The sequence below is a fragment of the Hylobates moloch genome, unplaced genomic scaffold (assembly GCF_009828535.3).
Source record: "Hylobates moloch isolate HMO894 unplaced genomic scaffold, HMol_V3 SCAFFOLD_11, whole genome shotgun sequence".
In the NCBI taxonomy this organism is placed as follows: domain Eukaryota; kingdom Metazoa; phylum Chordata; class Mammalia; order Primates; family Hylobatidae; genus Hylobates; species Hylobates moloch.
In genome coordinates, this window is record NW_026652286.1 from 19,423,731 (window position 1) to 19,447,190 (window position 23,460).

The following is a 23,460-nucleotide window of genomic DNA, read 5'->3' on the forward strand; positions in this document are numbered from 1 at the left end:
AGGTTTGTCAGTCAACAGTGGTGGGGTGTCAAAAGTGAGATTTGTGACGAGTCAAAAGTGAGATTTGTGTGATCAACCAGGTAGTTGGCAGCAACCAAATGGAAGCCAGATATTACTGTAAGGACAACAAAGCCAGGAAGAGAAGACGATTTTGGTGGAGAAGATAATGAAAATTTCAACATTATACATTTTGACATTAAAGTATTGACATGAAATTTTGGCAGACATACAGAGCAGGCCACTACAAATGAGGGAGTACAGCTTGGAAATGTAAGTCTGAGCCAGAGCCATCTATCTATGTATCTATCGATCTACCTATGATTAATCTATCTATTGGCTGATTGATAGAATGGCTATCCATCTTGCCATCCATATCTATCTATCTATCTATCTATCTATCTATCTATCTATCTATCTATTATCTATCTATCTATCTATCTATCTATCTATCTATCTATCTATCTATCTATCTATCTATCTAATCTTTCTTTCTATTTGATGAACCTGCTAAGGGAGACACTTTAGTGATGAAGAAATTTCAATGCAGCCTCACATATGGTAAACAGTGGGGAAAGAGAGTGGTTTCTTGCCCCTGGAGATTTGGGGAAACTAAATGTTATCATGCTTTGGTGATATACCATAATAACTGTCATTAAAAAAGCCCTGTCAACAAAAGATGACTAAAACAAACAAATTATAAGGTGCATCCGGCTCATATAAGATAACTGAATGATTTTAAAGAAGAATAAGAAACTTATGATCAGTTATAGCTAATTTCAAGAACTATCTGTTCTTTGAACTACATAAACAATTACAACCCTGGGGAGAAGTCTATTCTATGAGTGGAAGTATGTCAATTAAAAAAATTAACAAATCGATTACACAGCAGATTAGATATGCCTTAAGAGTGAACCAGTAAAGTATCTTACCTAGATTATAACACAGAGATAGAAAGATGTGGGAAATACAAGAAACTAAGTGTGGCAAAGGAGTAGAGAGAATGGGAGGAAAAAAATATGGCTAGAAATAAAGTCTGACATTTTCAGGAATACAGAAATATTAAAGAAGCTCATTCTGCTTCATGAAGGACAAATAAAAACAAAGTCACAACATAATTAAATATGAATGACAGCAAAATCTTAAAGGTAACCAGAGAAACGGAAAGAATAACTATAAAATAAAGACAAGCAGACTTTTCATTAGCCATAATAGATGTCAAAAGATAGTGAAATGATATCTGCAAAGTACTAAGTGAAAATAATCATAAGCCTATCAATTCTATACCCAACTAAGCATCATTCGAAAGCGAGAACAAAATAAAAAGTTATCCAAAATGTAGCAACATACTCTAATAACTTGTCTGTGTCTTTATCTTCATTGAAAATATCTTAAAATATGTACTTGGGTAGGAGGAAAATTAATCCCAGAAATTAATGGGATTCATGAAAATATTATACGAAATCAGTAAACATATATATGTAGCCAAATAAATACTATGACGTCTGCTATGTAACTAGGAAAGATCATTTTTTGTTAATTCTTAGAAAGTAAAACCTTTGTCTTCATCTTCATCAGTGCTCAGCACAAAGTAGACTTAGAATAAATACCTGATGGTTAAGTCGATACATAATATGTGTATGAAATAGGTGTTTCTAGGTCAAATTCACTACTTTGCTAATGAGAAAACTGAAATAACAGAAGACTGACCCTGTATTTTATGGAATATTTAGCCTGATTTACCATTTAAGAGAACTAGAAAGATACTACAAGTGCAAAGACAATTATTAGATTTTCTCTTATTTTTGTAGGTCTGAGTCTACCTAATAGTAAGTGCCTGTATGCTGAAGAAACTAGTTGATTAAAAGGCCTTCTTTACTAGTTGTCCCTAGTCGAGCTCATTGTATAAACATCAAAACTATGAACAAAATGGCCATTCATTTATTCATTAAAGAAATATTGATTGAGCATCTATTTTAAGACAAATAATATATCAAGTTTTGATGATGCACCAATAAAGAAGACACATCTAATCCTTCCCCTCATATAGTCTTGTAGTCCAATTGATAAGAAAGTCATTAAATAAATAATTATGTATTAGGAGAGGTAAGAAGTCAGCAAATATTTCTGGTTGTTTACTATGTGTTATATGCTCTCACACACAAAAAAAATGTAAAGAGAGGTGATCTATAGTTTATAATACAGTAGAAGTGATTCTAAGTGATTAGAAATATTTGAGGCAATATACAGTCATTTGAAGATTACAGTGATACAATAAATTAAAATGTTTGGGAAATGATGAAACTGTTAATATTTTTGACAAAACTGAAGAGTTATAAGAAATATAAAATATATTAAAAGTTAACAAATTCCTATTTTAAAAATTTTAAGAAACACATTTCCTAGATATTCCATAGTTTTTCAAATTCAGCCACAAAGCAAAAGATACAATATATAATAATTTGGAAGTATTATTCTTCATTTTTAGTAACAAAGCTTAAATATCAAAACTACTCTTTCTTCCATTATTCCCCAGTTCCAAAAATATAATCTTTGATCTTTGTCAATCCATTAAAATCCGGAATTCTCTCTCTTTGACATTCTTTAAAATAACTTGAACATTTTAAACTTTAAAAATGAAAGCATTTTTTATGGCTGCGTAGTATTCCATGGTGTATATGTGTCACATTTTCTTAATCCAGTCTATCGTTGTTGGACATTTAGGTTGATGAGTTCATGTCCTTTGTAGGGACATGGATGAAACCGGAAACCATCATTCTCAGCAAACTATCACAAGGACAACAAACCAAACACTGCATGTTCTCACTCATAGGTGGGAATTGAACAATGAGAACACATGGACACAGGAAGGGGAACGTGACACACCAGGGACTGTCGTGGGGTGGGGGGGAGAGGGGAGGGATAGCATTAGGAGATATACCTAATGCTAAATGACGAGTTAATGGGTGCAGCACACCAACATAGCACATGTATACATATGTAACAAACCTGCACGTTGTGCACATGTACCCTAAAACTTAAAGTATAATAATAAAATTAAATTAAATTAAATTTAAAAAAAGAAAAAAAATGAAAGCATATGCTTGTCTTCAAAGAACATTCTGAAACATACAAATATAATAGCTGATGTGTGACACTACTACTTTAAGGAGTAGAGCTGCATACTGTTGATTCTCTCAATATTTTTGGGTGAAGTAAAGAGAACATGTTATTGTATCTGCCACCTAGACAAGATCTGAATCCATGTAAATATCAAAAACAAGATAGTACAAATAATATGTAAGACTGCCTGATCTAAATTCTGAAATGGATCGCTCAGATAAATGTCTGTCACCAAATTCTTAAGGCTTCTGAATAACTAGTTATAGGAACAAATAATCTGTCTTCATTTTTAGCAAATAAAAAGGAGGAAAAGATGGCCTGGCTAGTCATATATATATTCACAAAATTAATATCAATGTGAAAACTGCTAATGTGTCAAACATACAATGACAGCAGGTCACTCTAATTTTCACTTGCAGAAGTACTAAAAGTATAAAATAACAAGAAATGGAGCAATGAGGTAACAGGATGCATTTTCTTTTCTCTTTTTCCCTAGAAGCAGTCTAAAATTCATCCAGAATCAGGAAGATCTAGAGTACGTGGTTACACTAAATTACTGTCCCAAAAATCTGACCCAGCTCAAGGTCACATTTAGGAAAGGGGATTCTAAGACAATGAGGAATTCCAGGAATTTGGAATTATATTAGGTCCTAGAATCGGACTCTGAATTGCCTGTCTTCTACTCTCCTCAGCCCCCTGAAATCCCAACTATTTCTTCATTTATTTTTCATTCATCTTTTCACGTCTGCAATTCATGAGTTTCTATTAGTTACCAGGAACTCTTCCATAAATAGGCATCACTTCTGCCCCTAAAAGGCCTAACTCAAAGGTCTCCTTGTCTATAACTTCTACTTGACCCCTCTCTTCATTAAGTCTAACCTCTCACTATACCAAAATAAATTTCTCTTTTTTCCGGGTTCCCATAACTTTTTGTTCATGACTCCATTATTTACAGTATTTATCACAAGATACAAAGTGCTGGGAGTATGTGATATCCTTGAAGACTGAGCTGTCAGCATTCTCCAGCAACACTGCTGTACCTTAATCATAAGAAAGAGATCTAGAACAGTGTTATAATGAAGAGCGCAGAGTGTAAAATGAGATTACTAGCTTCTAATCCTAGCTCTAGTTGACAAGAGGAAAGTAACCTAATCTTTTTATACTTCAGTTACCTCATCCATAACATGGGAATAAAACCAGTACCAGCCTCATGGGTTGCTGTGAAGATTAAGTGAGTTAATACAAGAAAATGATTTCACATAATACCAAGTATTTGCTCAGTAAGTGTTAGCTAGCATTATTATTTATCATTATTAGTATCATTAAATTAGGGTTGGGCTACAGTCAGTTGGGACTGGAACATTCCCTGCTCCCCATTTGGTGCTACAAACTGAGAACAGCTAGACTCTTTTAGGAAAATTTATTCAGGTTTTCTTTCTTTTTTTCCACATTCCATTCCCTTCTGAGTTGGAGTTCATGTACAGAATGTCTTTTGAAAGGATTACTTATTAAAATAAGAAATAAAACATGTTTACTTAAAAAATGTCATTTGCTAATTTAGTTGGCATGTCACCATACATACAGTGTGTAATAGATTGAATTCGAGAAATTTGAAATGACAGAAGAATAACTGTAATTTTCATAGCAGTGGCAATGACAACTATGATATATTGGCGAGCCATCCAAATTCACCTGTAGGTTTGACCATACCATTTTCCATCAGAGTGAAAACTGAACACTCTAACGCTTTTCCTTCCATTTCTTAATCACAGCAATGTTAGTATAAAGAGTACTTTTTGAGAAAAATGAAGGAAGCAACATGTAAGTTTTTTTTTTTTTTTAAAAAAGTTTATTTTGCTTCCCTGTTTTTTTTTTTTTTTTTTTTTAGTTTTTTTTTTTATTTTTAGTTTTTTTTTTTTATTATACTTTAGGTTTTAGGGTACATGTGCACAATGTGCAGATTTGTTACATATGTATCCATGTGCCATGTTGATTTCCTGCACCCATTAACTCGTCATTTAGCATTAGGTATATAAAAGGATGTCAAATTATCTTGATCAGGAATAAGTTTATGTTCCAACTAAAAGATAATGATTATTTCTTAATAAATGTTATTATTTTATTTTATTATTTTTGAGACAGAGTTTTACTCTGTCACCCAGGCTGGAGTGCAGTGGCACAATCTCAGCTCATTGTAATCTCCAGCTCCCGGGTTCAAGTGATTCTCATGCCTCAGCCTCCTGAGTAGCTGGGACTGCAGGCATGCGCCACCACACCTGGCTAATTTTTGTACTTTTAGTAGAGTCAGGGTTTCACCATGTTGAGCAGGCCAGTTTCGAACTCCTGGACTCAAGATCAGCTTGCTTTGGCCTCCCAAAGTGCTTGGAGTATAGAGTGAGCCACTGCCCCCGGCCTAAATTTTATCTTATCATTATCTTTTATTTTGAAGGTTCTCTCTGGATTAACAAAATGATGCTGAAAAAAGATGATGGTTTCAGATATAGGTTGAGGCATGAGCCATTGATGCCGCTGTGGAAAGATATACCTTAACGTGTCCCAGTGCAGAAAAAGACAATTATTCTTCTTCCTACACGTCACATAACTCTTAAGGGAAGAACATCTTGGAATGAAGTGATCAATCTATCACAAATCACACTGTTTGGTTATGGACAGGAAAATAGAATTGGAAATGGAAGTCTACACTCAAGAGTTCCAACAGCTGCATTCCTTTACTGTCTGAACTACCTTAGCTCTGAATACAGAGGAGAAAAAAATGCTTACAAGAATATTTGCACTTTAAATTTCACAGATAATAAATGTCATTTATGAGTCATAGCAAGATTTGTTATTCCTATTTTCCAGATGAGGAAATGAGGGTCAGAGAAGATAAGTGAACTTACTCAAGTTCACAGAACAGATAAGTGGCACAACCAGAAACAAAACTTGAGAATTTTTTATTCCATGTCCTGGAGAGTCTCACCTATTCCTCAAGCTGCTTTAATTTACACTGAAGACTTTGATGCTCAGGTTGACTCCCTCTTCAATGTGAAGGAAAAGGTACAGTTTATCCTCAGTAACACCTAAGAACGTATATATTTTTTCCCTTGAATTTTTATTTTTACTTTGGCTGGGAATGTACATATCCTTTTATTGATTTATTTGTTCAACAAGCATTCATTAAGCTCTGGCTATGTACCCAGTTTATGAGTCAGAATAAAGGTTACACAAAAGTTTCAGGAGAGGAATAAATCCATACATTTAATCAACATGAACCACAAATATCTAAGAAGCTTCCCCCCCTCCTTTCTCTCATTCAAATAATTATAAGCCTTCTGTCACCTTTTGATTGTTTAGAGATCAATTATCTATTTTATCAATTATTTTATTTTTATTTAATCTAAATCTCAATGATCTGAAAAGTGACTGGTATACTTCTTTGATTTTTAACATGAGCTCTGAGACTACAAGTGAATTTCAACATTGGTTTAAGCAAAACATAATTGGCATGGTTATGTTTACTAAAGAAAAATAATGATTATTATCATAACTATTATTTGCCTCCATTTTAAGATGAGAAAGATGAGGTCTAGAATTATTCAAGTTTACACAAACAGCAAGTTGAAGAACCAGGGCTTGAACAAAGATGTTTTCATTAAACTAGTTAGCATTTAACTGGTAATTTCCTTGATGTAACTGGAGAATGAAAAGAGCGCTAGAATACGAAAAAGCTCAAATAGAAAATATGGGCAGCCTCTTGAGGAAAATACACAGATTTCTGTATTCAAAAGGATGTCTAGAATCTATTTCATTTTTAAGACTATGCAAAACATCAATACATCAAATATATTAATTCTGCAAAATCCAGACCACGGCCATTTTTTCAAAATTAAGTGCATAAATTTTCTTTCTTCTGAAGAGCTTGATAATTTTTATATGTGTCATTCATCATTATGAAGGATTTTTAATTAATAAAAATATTCTATCAAAGCATTATTATTCTTCACAGCATTCTTAAAGAATAAGATGGGAATTAATATCATTTCAACTTACAAAGATGAATAAAGTACTAGAGGGCAATGTAGTTTTCCTAACTTACCTGCATATGTCAGTGTTAATGTTGTGGGGGACATATTAGTCGTTTTCATGCTGCTGATAAAGACATACCCAAGACTGACCAATTTACAAAAGAAAGAGGTTTAATTGGACTTTACAGTTCCAAATGGCTGGGGAGGCCTCACAATCATGGCAGAAGGCAAGGAGGAGCAAGTCATCTCTTATGTGGACGGCAGCAGGCAAAGAGAGCTTGTGTTAGGGTCTCAGGTCTCATGAGACCCATTCATTATCATGAGAACAGCACGGGAAAGACCTGTTCCCATGATTCAATCATCTCCCAGTGGGTCCCTCCCACAACACATGGGAATTATGCGAGCTACAAGATGAGGTTTGGATGAAGACACAGAGCCAAACCATACAAGAGGACGTTTGCTTTTTGTGACCTACAAGACTGAACATAAATTTTTAAAATTAATGTTGAAGTTATTTTACTGAATCCAAACATTCTAAAAGCAGAGCTTTTCTGATTGAATGTGCATTTTGTTAACTGCATAAATTAAAATTGAAAAAGTATTGCCAGGAGCAGTTGCTTACACATGTAATCCCAGGTACTCAGGAAGCTGAGCCAGGAGGTTGGGGATCACTTGAAGCCAAGAGTTCGAGACAAGCACGGGCAACATAGTGAGACCCTATTTCTAAAGATAAAAATTAAAAAAATTAGCCTGCTGTGATGTTGGGCACCTGTAGTCCCAGCTACTCAGGAAGCGAGTCAGGAGGACAGCTTGAGCCTCACAGCTCACTGCAGCCTTCAACTATGATTGCACCAGTGCACTCCAGCCTGGGCAACAGAAGGAGACCCTGTCACTTAAAAAAAGTTTTTTAATAAAAAAATCTAAAAAATGTATTTACTAAATACCTTTCAGGTGTCAAACATTAGGCTAAACGCTAGGACACAATGATTAGTACAAAAGTCACAGCAGGGCTCATAATCTTGGTGTTTATAGTCTAGAACAATACTGTCCAATAAAGATGTAATGTGAAATATGTTATTTAAAATTTTTCTATAGCCACGTTTAAAAAGCAAAATATTACTTTTAATACCATATTTGACCTAATATATCTAAAATATTACCATTTCAACATGTAATGAAGATAAAATTATTTTTGTAATATTATAATTTTTTTCAAACTAAGTCTTCAAAATCTGGTGCATATTTTAGTATCAGGGCACCTCTTAATGTGGAGTAACTACATTTCAAGTGCTTTATAGCAACATGTGGCTGTTGGCAATGGTGTTGCACAATATAAATCTAAGGGAATATTTAAATAGTAAGCAAGCAATAAGATATAGCATAATAAGTGCCAGACAAGGGAATGCAGTGCAATGGCAGCACATAGGAGACCATCTCAACTAATCTGAGTAAAGTTGGAAAAAACAATTTGAGGAAGTGGCATTTCAACTGAGCTCTAAAGGATGAGCTGAAATTAGCCAGAGAAAAGGGTAGGGGTAGAGCAGGGAGGTGAGAGAACAGGAAGGTCAATATTCCAGGCAGAAAGACATCCAAGGCCTGCAGGTGAATGACTATGGTGTGCTGGAAAGACTATAAGAACTTCAATATGGCTGGAACAAAGACTATTATGTGGAAAGGGGAAGATGAAGAGACAGGTAGGAGCCAGTTCATGGAGGAAGTTGCAAACCATGTAAAGGAGTTTTGCTTTTATTCTAAGAAATCTATCCTTTCTAAAGTCTCTACGCCTGCATTATATTTATGGAACTGGCAACTTCAGGCTGAAATGTGCTCGTCTTCACCGGAATACAATGGGGAGTAAGAGAGATGAAGATGAAGAGGCTAAAGCTAGATGATCATTTATTAGAGGTGATGAAGACTGTAGTTCTAGATTAGATGAGCCCCTTAGGCCATTTTCATCTCTTAGATTTTACAACTCCAACTCTTTAGCTAGAACATTAGAGTAAACATTATGTTTAATAAAATGTGGACTTGTTATTTATGAATCATTTTTGGAGGGAACACTGTATATAACACTGCATATGTGTTAAATATTTATATTAAGATTCATGGCTGGTAGTTCTGAATAGTATATGTATGAACATGTGTGGTAGTAAGAACAGTGAAATCCTACAGGTTGTTTTTGGAATTCTCTTGTAAGTTGCTTATAAATTACTGCTTTGATAATTTGCAAAGTAATTCACAATGCCTGTAAATGCTCTGTTCCAACTTGGAGCCTTGAACCTGTCTTTTGGAATTCCCATGATATGGAAGAGTACTGGAACTGTAGTTATTTATACTAGCAAAAGGCATCAAACTTTAGATTTTACAATTAACAGTTTAATCATGTGACTTACAGGATCCCACTGAGTGTGTGATTCCAAGTGTGTTGTTCTTCCTTGTCCTACTGAATTATTAGTTTTTGGAAAGCAAAGAAAGAGATTTATATTTCCATCAATATGGATTTTAATATGTGTCAGGAACTGTGCTGCCTATTTCCTAGAGTGCTTGATAGTTTTGAACATATTTAGTACGAACTTATCAGAATCAGAAAACACATTTAAATATAGTCATTGCATATTATAGCTTGCCAAAATACATGTTTGTTAAACAAAGACATTGCTTAGGAATTGTACTGGGTTTATAGAGTCCCCCACAATTTATGTCTACGCAGTACAATTCATGTCTACCCAGAACCTATAAATGTGATCTGACCTAGAAATAAGGTCTTTGCAGATATAATCAAATTAAGATTAGGATATACTGGATTAAGTGTGGGCCCTAAATCCAACATGACTGGTGTCCTTATAAGAAGAGGGAAATCTGGACACAAAGACAGATGCCCAGGGAGAATGCCAAGTGACTATGGAGGCAGAAACAGTGATACATTGACAAGCCAAGGAACACCAAGGATTGCTGGCAACCGCCAGATGCTAGGAATAGTAAGGAAGGATTCTCCCCTAGTTCCCTTCTAACATCTTGATTTCAGACGTCAAGTCTCCAAAACTGTAAAAGAATAAATTACTGTTGTTTTAAGGCACAAAGTTTGCAGTACTTAGTAACAGCAGCCCTAGGAAACTCATACAGGAACCTGTGCCCTTCCAATTGTGTCTCATATTTTCTTTATGTAGTACCTCGATTTATTGGACTTGACAGATTTAACCCTTTTCTCTGTTAAACAAATTGTGTGAGGATAGGATTCTATTCTTTGGATTCTCTGGTATTTCTATACAGTTCTAGTCCCATCAAAAGAGGTGTGCACTTACAGCCCAGAATGTTCACTGTTGTTATTACATAATTTAATTACATGTTACATAAACTGATGAAATATGAATGCAAAAGGAAAGACAGCTGCAGTTCCCACGAAAACTAAGTTGGAAACTTTGGAAACTCTTGTTAAGGGTGAATCACTTAAAAAAAAATTCAATCAAATTAGGTATGAATGAGGCAATTATAAAAGACTAAAATGAAATCATGAAAATCTAGAAAAACTTCTCATTCAGATGGCTTTGCAAACGCCTTTAAAGTCTTACTTCATTTTACTAAAACTATAACCAGAACTTATAGGACATATGTCATGGGTGTGGTTTGTTAAGAACGAACTTTGTGGAACTGCAATTAAAACACAAGCATACAAATATATGTATATTTTTATAGGTTCTATAATTCTCTGCTTTTATCAAATTTTCTATTGAACATACTATCATAACTCTTGATTACAATAAATAGGAAAGAGAATTTTCACTGTAAGTAGAGGTTATTATATGATGTTTTCACTCAGTTCCCTGACTGTATAATCTATTAGTCTATAAACTTTGTAAACACAGAGGTTGTATCTGATTAGCTCCTATTTTACCTTTAGTGTTTAGGATAGTGCCTAGTATAAAGCAGCCTCTCTCAAAATATTTTTTGAATAAATGAGCCCAAAATGAAAACACATTTTTGTTTTTCCCTTTTCCAAAAATTCATATTATCATTAATAAAGTTGTATTATTATAGACTGATATTTAAGACATAAAAATGCACTAATTCCAGATAACTCAATGTTTCAATGGCATTTACTAAATTGAGGTTTTATTTACCATATATGAATATTTTCACTTTTACTGTATCATTTCTCATAGCTCTAATGTGCTTTTCATATCATAATCTTTCTGAAAGTACTTAAATTGTTCCTATTGCACACCTTCACACAATTTCTACTTTATGCCAAAGTGTTCTTTCCGCAAGTTTACAAAGTAGGACGCACAGACAGAAAAGGTAGCTTAAAGGCAGATTCCCAATTATGCCTCAAATTCATGAGCTTCCGAATTCTAGATTACTATTGCAAGCTATTGACCCTCCCTGAGCCTCAGTTTCCTTAGTAATCAGATGAGGTTTTCTGACTAGACAATTTCTAGGATGCTCTCTAGCCCCAACCTCTCATTTTCAGCACTAATTTTAGATTTGCTTATAAATAAGAAATATCACTTCTCACTGCTTTTCTTTCCAATATGGGAGACAGAAAATAACACATAGGTAAATGATTACAGAAAGGATACGGTGGAGACATGTTAGTGAGTACGGAGTGGTTAAAGGAACACCAGACAGGGGATGACTTTAATGACGGCATGCTGGTATAAACACTTTTTTAGGGGGAAAAATATGAAATATTTTATGTTCATATAACCACAAGAATTCTGCTCTTAAACTTGCCTAAAGAAATCCCAATGGTAAGTTTGAAGGGCCCTGAGATACGTGGCTTAAAAAACTAAAGGCTAGTCAGCTGTTTATATTTCATTACAATAACTAAGTAGAATATCATCTTATTTAATTATATCATAAAACAATTGCTATGTGGTCTCTAAATAGTAATGATCTAAATGAATTTATAATTAAGTTTTACTTCTTAAACTATGGATAATATTAAGAGACAGCCAATATCAGGTTCTATTTGTAAGTTACACAAATATTCCTTTTTTAAAAACTTCTTAAAATTTACTTAAGTAATTTAATAGGAACCACTGAAAAAAATCGTAGTACATTTGGTAAATAAAAATGATACAGGGTTTGAGATGGTTCAACAAGATGAAAAATTTACCATTGGAATTCTGTTAAATAACTGCAAGAGTTATATTTTTGCCTTGGAAAACTTTCATCACGGAACACAGCTGTGAAACAACTTTGGCTTCAAACAGAAAGGTTATAATAAAGCGCCTCCTAGCTAGAGTTAGGTTCAAGAGGTTTATAGTGGTGAATAGCGAAATAGCAGAAAAGATGAAATGTTTCAATAAGCCCCTCAGGCTGATTTAGTTAGCATTCACAAAGTGGAATAACCTATACATCATATACCCTTTGTTAGTTGGTTGTTTAGAATAGATATGTGAGTCACTGGATTTTATTTTAGCATTTGGGCAATGCAATTCTCCTTTTGCCCAAAATACTAAAACGCAGAAATGTGAAACTAAGAGAAGTAATGTCAGATCTTATACAGGGTGCTTATCAACCATTGTGATGGATCAAGAAATCCTTTCACTCATCATTCCATGTTTCACCTTGGTAGGCACAAATGATAAATTATCTTGTGTAAAATAAAAATCTACTATTATACAAATTAGCAAACTACAGTATATTTTTTTAAAAATTGTATTTGGGGGATAGGTTTTTTGGGGAAGAAGCTTGCAAAAGCAAAAGAAAGCTGACATTAGAGAAGGATAGGCAAGATTCTATCCTGGATTTCAAGTACAAATGAATCCCTCTGGGAGTCTAGGGGATTAATGCACACACACATGTGCATGCGTGCACACACACAAACACATGCACACACGTAAATATAATTTTCTCTTAGACACCGTTGAGAATTAATGAGGCTACCTGCAACAATGCTGGCAAGCTGCTGGGTTCTGGTGATGGGGTAGATGCTGCGTGCCTGAACAATTGCTGAAGCGATTTTCTTGGCATGCTTCTCCTCCCCGTATGTTCTTAGGATAGATGCAAGTGCCTGTTGATCTAAAGCATTCACAACATCAGCAGCAGTGGGCATGTCAGGGTACCTACGCACAAGAAGAGCCAATTAGTTCACTGACGTCAGTTTTCATTGACAAGAGGTGAAACTTCTGAGTACTGAGACATAAAGTCAGACATACACACATACTCTAGGAGAACTGAGGTTTTAAAGTCAGAGACTGAAACCTTAAACAAATGAAATAGACTTCCTATTTCAACGACCCATCATTATGGCAAGTGATTATGGTTTGTAACATTCATCAAGGTCAAGGCAGCAGGAAGTTAAAAATACTAACCTTAAACTTTAATTCACAAAGAAATTTTTATTGTTCCTGTATATTTTTCTCAAACTAAAACAATGAAAAATGGTTAGACTTAAGTTGTTCAAAATTTAAATTACTGCTTAAATGTTTTTTGCAGTATAGAAGATACAAGGTTTGCTGATAATATTTTTTTTTTTTTTTGAGACGGAGTCTCGCTCTGTCGCCCAGGCTGGAGTGCAGTGGCACAATCTCGGCTCACTGCAAGCTCCGCCTCCCGGGTTCACGCCATTCTCCTGCCTCAGCCTCTCTGAGTAGCTGGGACTACAGGCGCCCGCCACCACGCCCGGCTAATTTTTTGTATTTTTTAGTAGAGACGGGGTTTCACCGTGGTCTCGATCTCCTGACCTCGTGATCCGCCCGCCTCGGCCTCCCAAAGTGCTGGGATTACAAGCGTGAGCCACCGCGCCCGGCCCGCTGATAATATTTAAACAAGTCTAACTCAAGAACTTGACTAAATCTGAGGCTGTGAAATAACTGATTACCTGTGGAGACACAAATTGAACTTAGAAAATCTATAAAAAAAGATACTGCTGGTCAGTTTCCCTCACAAAAACTCATACAACCTTAATGGCAATAATGCATATTATTCTAATGTTTAACAATATTTGGTCATTCTTCCGTAACAAAGGTCATCATATGGTAAAACCTGGTAATCAATAAGCAGTATTGAACAAGTCTAGATAGTAATTTTAGGTGGAGGAGGAATAAAAAATACCAACCTCTGGTCAAATAGAATAAATTATAGTCAGAAACAGTGTTTACTCTGTCAGACCATTCCTGTTTATCTTAGGGAAATGGGCCAAAGAATTCTAAGTGATGAGTTAATTATGACTTTATATATTAGAAAAATAGCTTTGCTAATGGCACAGTTACTGCTCTTACAGTTAATATGCTGGATTGATTGTTGGTAACATACTGTGAGGATCTGTAAGTAACAAGGGTATGGTAGCTTTAAGAACTGAGAGTCCAACCAGAGTGGTGTTGCCAAGAAACACCTGAAACTCTCCTTAAAAGTACTAAAATATACATTGTTAAGGCTAGTGCCTCCAGGAGAAAATCTTTTTGCTGTCTTTGGCTTATCCCCCGATTTGTCATGACTTTCATCTCTCTTGATGTCTCTTTGTCTTTCTTTTTTGTCCAAATCTCGCTTTTCAGATTTTTTTTTTGAGACAAAGTTTCGCTCTTGTTGCCCAGGCTGGAATGCAATGGCAGATCTCAGCTCATTGCAACCTCCGCCTCCCGGATTCAAGTGATTCTCCTGCCTCAGCCTCCCGAGTAGCTTACAATAATTGTTTTTATGTCGGTCTGCCGTTAAACTCACAGAACAATGAATGTCTTGTAAGGTAGCCCTATTTCTATCTCAGTAGGCTTTGCCTATTCAGCTTTGAGGATGAAGATCTGGTTTTTAGAGTTCAATTGATCTGGATTAGAATCCTAGCCTTGCTACTCATATTGAGTAAGACTTTTAACCTATTAGAGCCTCGATTTTTAACCTGTGAAATGAAAGTAACAATTCTTAACTCACGGAATGGTTTGGATAATTATTGGTGCACACAACTGTAAAATAGAAATACAATGCCTGGAACATAAAAGATGCTCAATGAATGCCACTGTCCTTTAGACCTTCCCCATTCATAAATTTGCAAGGCATAATTCGTGGCTTAAATGACAAAAATCCCTGCTAAACCTGACCTATTTGTGAATTCAACTGCTCAAACCACTGAGCATTTGAATGAACTGTGTTAATGATGTGAAATTTAGAAATTTATCCATGGGATACAGCCCAGCTTTACCAAGATAATATTATGATGAGTATGGATGTATGTAGCAGTTTTTAATTATACTTTTCTATGTTTAAATAAGAAAATTAAAAAGCATTTTGTTCAACACACGTAATTGTACTCTAAATAAATAATTGGACAATACACATAATTTTATTTTACTCTTATATTAACAATGATAGAAGTTTCCATAGTGCTACAGTACAAAAGGTGAAACACTAGAAGGTTTGGCAGGCTGCTAGCCAGCTTCAGAATAGGCATTCATGTGGTCAAGGAGTCAAGATCCAAGAGCTTCCCCCCAACTAATAGATTTCATCTTGTCAGTCCTCCAGAGTTCACTGACTTACAGTGACTAAACTTAGAAAGAAAATATAAACACAATTAATTACCTTCTAGTGAAGACTATAACTGCCAACAGAACTAGACTTTCAAATTCTTGAAGCTAATAATTTCTTTCTATGGCTTCTACATGGGAAACCTTACTATAATCCGAAAGCTGCTGTTGAAATTGGAATCAGCAGAGAATAAACGATGTTTTAAGACTCTAGTGTTAAATGGCGACTGGTTAAGGAAGCCTCTTGCATCCGTCTTCATGACAGGGATGCATCTCCCTTCAGGAATTAACAGGCCACATTTTTTGGCCTGGATGAGCCAAGGCAAACATATACAACTTGGATTAGCATTGCACATGTTTGAATCTATGACTTTTCTTTTTCAATAAATTCATGTGAATCAACTCCCCCTTTTCAAATGTCACATACTTTCTTCAGAGCTGTTATAAGAGCTATTTATGACAAAACCACAGCCAATATACTGAATGGGAAAAAACTGGAGGCATTCCCTTTGAAAACTGGCACAAGACAGGGATGCCCTCTCTCGCCACTCCTATTCAACATAGTGTTGGAAGTTCTGGCCAGGGCAATCAGGCAGGAGAAGGAAACAAAGGGTATTCAGTTAGGAAAAGAGGAAGTCAAATTGTCCCTGTTTGCAGGTGACATGATTGTATATCTAGAAAACCCCATTGTCTCAGCCCAAAATCTCCTTAAGCTGATTAGCAACTTCAGCAAAGTCTCAGGATACAAAAACAATGTGCAAAAATCACAAGCATTCTTATACACCAATAACAGACAAATAGAGAGCCAAATCATGAGTGAACCCCCATTCACAATTACTTCAAAGAGAATAAGATACCTAGGAATCCAACTTACAAAGGACGTGAAGGATCTCTTCAAGAAGAACTACAAACCACTGCTCAATGAAATCAAAGAGGATACAAACAAATGGAAGAACATTCCATGCTCATGGGTAGGAAGAATCAGTATCGTGAAAATGGCCATACTGCCCAAGGTAATTTATAGATTCAATGCTATCCCCATCAAGCTACCAATGACTTTCTTCACAGAATTGGAAAAAACTACTTTAAAGTTCATATGGAACCAAAAAAGAGCCTGCATTGCCAAGCCAATCCTAAGCCAAAAGAACAAAGCTGGAGGCATCACGCTATCTGACTTCAAACTATACTACAAGGCTACAGTAACCAAAACAGCATGGTACTGGTACCAAAACAGAGATATAGATCAATGGAACAGAACAGAGCCCTCAGAAATAATGCCGCATATCTACAACCATCTGATCTTTGACAAACCTGACAAAAACAAGAAATGGAGAAAGGATTCCCTATTTAATAAATGGTGCTGGGAAAACTGGCTAGCCATATGTAGAAAGCTGAAACTGGATCCCTTCCTTATACCTTATACAAAAATTAATTCAAGATGGATTAAAGACTTAATGTTAGACCTAAAACCATAAAAACCATAGAAGAAAACCTAGGCAATACCATTCAGGACATAGGCATGGGTAAGGACTTCATGTCTAAAACACCAAAAGCAATGGCAACAAAAGCCAAAATTGACAAATGGGATCTAATTAAACTAAAGAGCTGCTGCACAGCAAAAGAAACTACCATCAGAGTGAACAGGCAACCTACAGAATGGGAGAAAATTTTTGCAATCTACTCATCTGACAAAGGGCTAATATCCAGAATCTACAATGAACTCAAACAAATTTACAAGAAAAAAACAACCCCATCAAAAAGTGGGCGAAGGACATGAACAAACACTTCTCAAAAGAAGACATTTATGCAGCCAAAAGACACATGAAAAAATGCTCATTATCACTGGCCATCAGAGAAATGCAAATCAAAACCACAATGAGATACCATCTCACACCAGTTAGAATGGCCATCATTAAAAAGTCAGGAAACAACAGGTGCTGGAGAGGATGTGGAGAAATAGGAACACTTTTACACTGTTGGTGGGACTGTAAACTAGTTCAACCATTGCGGAAGTCAGTGTGGTGATTCCTCAGGGATCTAGAACTAGAAATACCATTTGACACAGCCATCCCATTACTGGGTATATACCCAAAGGATTATAAATCATGCTGCTATAAAGACACATGCTCACATATGTTTACTGCGGCACTATTCACAATAGCAAAGACTTGGAACCAACCCAAATGTCCAACAATGATAGACTGGATTAAGAAAATGTGGCACATATACACCATGGAATACTATGCAGCCATAAAAAAGAATGAGTTCATGTCCTTTGTAGGGACATGGATGAAGCTGGAAACCATCATTCTCAGCAAACTATTGCAAGGACAAAAAACCAAACACCACATGTTCTCACTCATAGGTGGGAATTGAACAATGAGAACACATGGACACAGGAAGGGGAACATCACACACTGGGGCCCGTTGTGGGGTGGAGGGAGGGGGGAGGGACAGCATTAGGAGATATACCTAATGTTAAATGACCAGTTACTAGGTGCAGCACACCACCATGGCACATGTATACGTATGTAACTAACCTGCACGTTGTCCACATGTACCCTAAAACTTCAAGTATAATAAAAAATAAATAAATGTATTCTCCTAAAAAAAAAATCTTTGATTAAGTTATAGTCTATACCATCTACCTGAACGCCATTCAACATTTTAAGATATATTTACTCAACTCTAATTTCATCCATTATGTATTAATTTTAAAATCTCAATGTCAATGTTATTTTCAAGCTCTTGGGAAAACCATAGGACCCTGATTCACAAACTACAATTTGCTGATAAGTCTTTAAATTAACAATATGGGATTTACTACTAGTAACTAAAAGTTTTGTTCATTGTATTTCAGAAATTGGCTTGATGTTTTATTACCTCTACACAACCACCTCCATCTCCACACATAAGACTATATTTCATCTTTACTATTAGTTACTTGTTTTTAAAGGACTTTTATTATTTTCTTTTATAATTACATTCTTCATTCTGTGAATGCCAAAAACATGTGCAAAAGAAGGTATAACACTTACGAACAACAGAGTCCCAACAACTATAGGTAACGAGCCAAGTTAACAGGTAATATCACAACATAGGGAAAAAGGCTATATGTGAATAATTACCACAAAACAAAGCAGTTTGTGGTGGGCCATGATATGAGAGAAAAAACCACCGCTAAGTTTTACAAGTATAGGCTGTCCATTCCCTAGGTCAGTATTGAGAATAGACATAGGTCCTAATCTAAGCTTTTACCATTAATTTAGACAATTAATATAAAGAAATTGTTGGCCGGTAATGGTGGCTTATGTCTGTAATGCCAGCATTTTGGGAGGCTGAGGCAAGTGGATCACTTGAGGTCAGAAGTTCGAGACCAGCCCAGACAACATGGTGAAACTCCGTCTCTACTAACACAAAAATAATTAGACGGGCATGGTGGTACACGTCTGTAATCCCAGCTACTCAGGAGGCTGAGGCATGAGAATTGCTTAAACTTGGGAGGTGGAGGTTGCAGTGTGAGATCATGCCACTGCACTCCAGCTTGGGTGACAGAACGAGACTCTGTCTCAGAAAAAAAAAAAAAAAAAAGAAAAGAATTATTTCTATACTTTCCTAGAATATGGTTGTTTTTGTGTTATTTAATCTATTTGAATAATGGAGAATAAAGGCTAGTATTTCCAGGAAGAGGAGGTGTAAAAGATATCTTATTATAGTACTGTGTTTGATATCGTATCATAAATTACAGTTTCTCTGGAGAAGGTTCAAAGTGACCACATAAGACAGGACAAAACACACTTACTGACTTCTAGGATCTTGCCTTTTTTTTTTTTTTTCTGTATGCTAAAACAGGATGCATTAAATATATGTACTTCTTTTTGCTTCTCACAAGAGGCATAGTTGGGCATGCATAAAAATGAAATTGTTGTTGCAGTAACGTGATATTTCCTGATATTGGTTAACACTCTAAAACCCATATTGTATAAGTAAAAAAGATATTCAGTATGAGTTATCCTCTTCACTATTTTGTGTAAAGGCAATAATTGTTTTTCTTAAAAATCCCAAATCCAGAGAAATACTGATATGTATAATGAGTATGAAACAATCTGATTTATTATGCATTGGTAGTATTAGGTACAGGCATGTGATGGAAATTCTGTAGTCTTAAAAAAATTAAATGCAGAGTGTTTTTGACAAATTGATTTCTTGTCATGAGAAGAAATGCTTTACGAATACTCACCTGCCACCATCCATTCTCATGTCCAAAGGGCCATCTTTCCGAAGGGAAAAACCTCTTTCAGGTGTATCAAGTTGCATGGAGGAACACCCAAGATCCATAAGAACTCCATCAAAAGTTCCTGGCTGCACTCCAGCTTTCTTTAATAAGGCTTCTGCCTGGCTGAACTGGCCCAGCATAGCTCGGATTTGTTTACTGTGAGTAAACCCAGGAGATAGAGAAAACACTCCTGTTAGATTGAAGTCTTTCTAAAGTCTATGATCAATGGAAGGGAGCACATTCTATTATTACATGATTTAACCGATATATATTTACTGAGTGCTTAGTGTTGTATAAAGACATGGATATGGAAACTATACATCTTGGGTTTCAAACACCAGAGCTGGTTTAATGTAATTTTATTACTGCTGATAAACACAATTTATTGTATATCTTTGTGAAGGGATACAATATATTCATAAGTTAGAAAAATTCCTATGTCAAACCAGGTCTTTCATATTTTCTTTAAAAATTCTTAAATCTATGGGTAGAGAAAAAAGCATATGTCATTCTATCAAAAGAATAACGAGTAAGCCAATTAAATACAATACTATAATATAAATCATAAAAAGATGTCAAATATGTTCAAACCAATCATTTTAGCTTTCTCCATGTTTTTCCTATAAATTAGAATAGGGTGCTATGCAGCTATAAACTTGAGGAATGAAACTATGACTAAAATAAATGCCTTCTTGCTGAAGCAATGTATTATCTCTCAGCAGGGATTCTGAAGTGAATGGAGCATTTAGAACCAAAAGACAGGCAGGAGTTGGGATCACCTTGCAGCTATACTAATTCTTCTTCCTACAAGTGAGATGCTGCCTTTAGGGTTCTTCAGAAGCCTTAAGGCAACTAGCATGCATTTTGGAAGGTGAATGAGAAGAGAAAATTGGGCAATACTCTCAAGACGTCATTCCCTCTGTCTAAAGGTGGGTAGAGTGAGTTTGGATTTCAACAGTGTTGGATAATTTACATTTATGATATTTACTTATATGGTATGTTGTTTAAGGTGAACTTCACAGCTCATTAGTAACTTTTAAATAAAATTCCATTGGAGAAAGTAACTGAATATTTGCTATGGGTTAGGCATTATGTTATTTGGAGTGTACATAAAGATTAATAAAGGATGACTTTCTGTACTTTGAGCTGAGAGGAAAAGATGTATAAACAATTTACAAAATAATCTGATGCATGCCACTAACAGAATAATGAACAAATTGCCCTGTTCTTATTTGGAAAATAAAAATGCTAAGACTAGCATTGGAAACACAGAAATAACAGAATACTGCTATTGAAAGGCAACTCGCAAGTCAATTGTTACTATCACATAACTGATATTTGAATTTTTCCCCAATCCAACATCACTGCTGTGTAAGTAGACAGAAAGGAGAGTCATTGTTTTAACTACCTCCTGTATATACCATTGGTGAGAGAGGGATTCCAATTCTAAGGTTGTGAATATAGCCAAACACAGGATTTCATTTGGCCCAACACTGGCCAGATGAAACAAAAGTTTGTTTTATTTTATTTATTTTATTTAACTTTTAAGTTTAGGGGTACATGTGCAGGTTTGTTATATAGGCAAACTTGTATCATGGGGGTTTGTTGTACAGGTTATTTCATCACCCAGGTATTAAGCCTAGTATCCATTAGCTATTTTTCCTGATCCTCTCCTTCCTCCCACCCTCCCCACTTTGGTAGGCCCCAGTGTGTGTTGTTCCCCTCTATGTGTCCATGTGTGGTCATCATTTAGTTCTCACTTATAACCACGAACATGTGGTATTTGGTTTTCTGTTCCTGCATTAGTTTGCTAAGGATAATGGCCTACAGCTCCATCCATGTTCCTGCAAAGGCCACGTTCTCATTCGGTTTTATGGCTGCTTAGTATTGCATGGTGTATATGTACCACATTTCTTTATCCAGTCTACCATTGATGAGCATTTAGGTTGATTCCATGGTTTTGCTATTGTAAATAGTGCTGCAGTGAACATATGTGCACATGTGTCTTCATAATACAACAATTTATACTCCTTTGGGTATATATCCAGTGGTGGCATTGCTGGGTTGAATGGTATTTCTGACTTTAGGTCTTTGAGGAGTCATTACACTGTCTTCCTCAATAGTTGAACTAATTTACACTTCCACTAATAGTGTATAAGCATTTCTTTTTCTCTGCAACCTCGCCAGCATCTGTTATTCTTTGACTTTTTAATAATAGCCATTCTGAATGGTTTGAGGTGGTATCTCATTGTGGTTTTGATTTGCATTTCTCTAATGATCAGTGATGTTGAGCTTTTTTTCATATGTTTATTGGCTGCATGCAAGTCTTCTGAGTCAAAAGTTTATTAATCACGTATATTCCCCTCCCTGCCGAAGGGAAGAAGACATTACTTGCCATGCAGGGTCACATAGGGGTTGCACTCAGGAAGAGACTGGAAAATCAGGGGCTGTGAGAAGGAGATTTTAAGAGGTTGGGTTGCCCCCTGGTTCCCAGAAGAATGTGATTGGCTTGTTTGGATAATCCCTTGAGCTGGCAGAAATTGAACCTGCTAATGAGGGATAAGCAAAAATTATGCCCGATCGCTTTGATAAAAAGGGTTTTTTGGCTAGGTAAACTTATCTGCAAGAATATAGTGGGGAGAGAAACTTGTGGCTGGGCTGAGAAAAAATTAATTTATATATATATTAAAAATATAAATTATAGTTCCTTCCACGCCACCACAATGGTGCACCTGGATGTCCTGGCTGATGCTCTCAAGAACATCAACAATGCCAGAAAGAGAGGCAAACGAGGTTGTTATTAGGCCGAGCTCCAAAGTTATCGTCCGGTTTCTCACTGTGATGATGCAGCATGATTACATGGGCGAATCTGAAATCACTGATGATCACATTGCTGGGAAAATTGTTGTGAACCTCACAGGCAGGCTAAACAAGTGTGGAGTGATCAACCCCCAGATTTGATGTACAACTCAAAGATCTAGAAAAATGGCAGAATAATCTGCTTCCATCCTGCCAGTTTGGTTTCATTGAAATGACAACCTCAGCTGGCCTCATGGACCATGAAGAAGCAAGAAGAAAACATACAGAGGGAAAATCCTGTGATTCTTTTTCTAGAGATGTAATACATATTTACAAATAAAATGCCTCATGAACACACACACACACACACACACACACACACACACAGTCTCTCTCTCTCTCTCTCTATATATATGGTATATATATGGTATATATATATGGGTTATATATATATATATAGAGAGAGAGAGACAGAGAGAGACAATGTGTGTGTGAGAGTACATATATATATAGTGTGGAGAATACATATATATAATATAGTGTGGAGAGTACACATATATATAGTGTAGAAAGTACATATATATGTACACACACATATATATATAGTGTGTGTGTGTGCATGTGTACATATTACTGGTTCTGTTTCTCTGGAGAATCCTGAGACATAATATCTCAGGTACTATTTGATATTAATATGAGTAAAATAAAATTATACCTGTTTTCTAGTGAACTCCACTTAAGCAAAACACTACTTTCCCCAGAAGTTAAGGAACACATAATA

General features: G+C 35.6%; 1 protein-coding gene and 1 pseudogene across 4 annotated transcripts in view; one reads left to right on the plus strand and one right to left on the minus strand.

The window, feature by feature from the left end:
- The window catches only part of METTL15 (methyltransferase 15, mitochondrial 12S rRNA N4-cytidine), a 253,088-nt gene that overhangs the window by 48,730 nt on the left and 180,898 nt on the right, over positions 1–23,460 (minus strand). For 2 of the 4 annotated variants that reach the window (XM_058446368.1, XM_032166365.2), the window contains exons 5-6: positions 19,845–20,036; positions 13,035–13,213 (exon numbers count right to left, since the gene is read on the minus strand). In XM_058446368.1, the coding sequence (XP_058302351.1) occupies positions 13,035–13,213; positions 19,845–20,036 (371 nt within the window). The remainder of the gene's footprint in view (positions 1–13,034; positions 13,214–19,844; positions 20,037–23,460) is intronic. The other 2 variants (XM_032166367.2, XM_032166366.2) reach the window with 2 other exon arrangements.
- LOC131384650 (small ribosomal subunit protein uS8-like) lies at positions 22,604–23,019 on the plus strand (annotated as a pseudogene).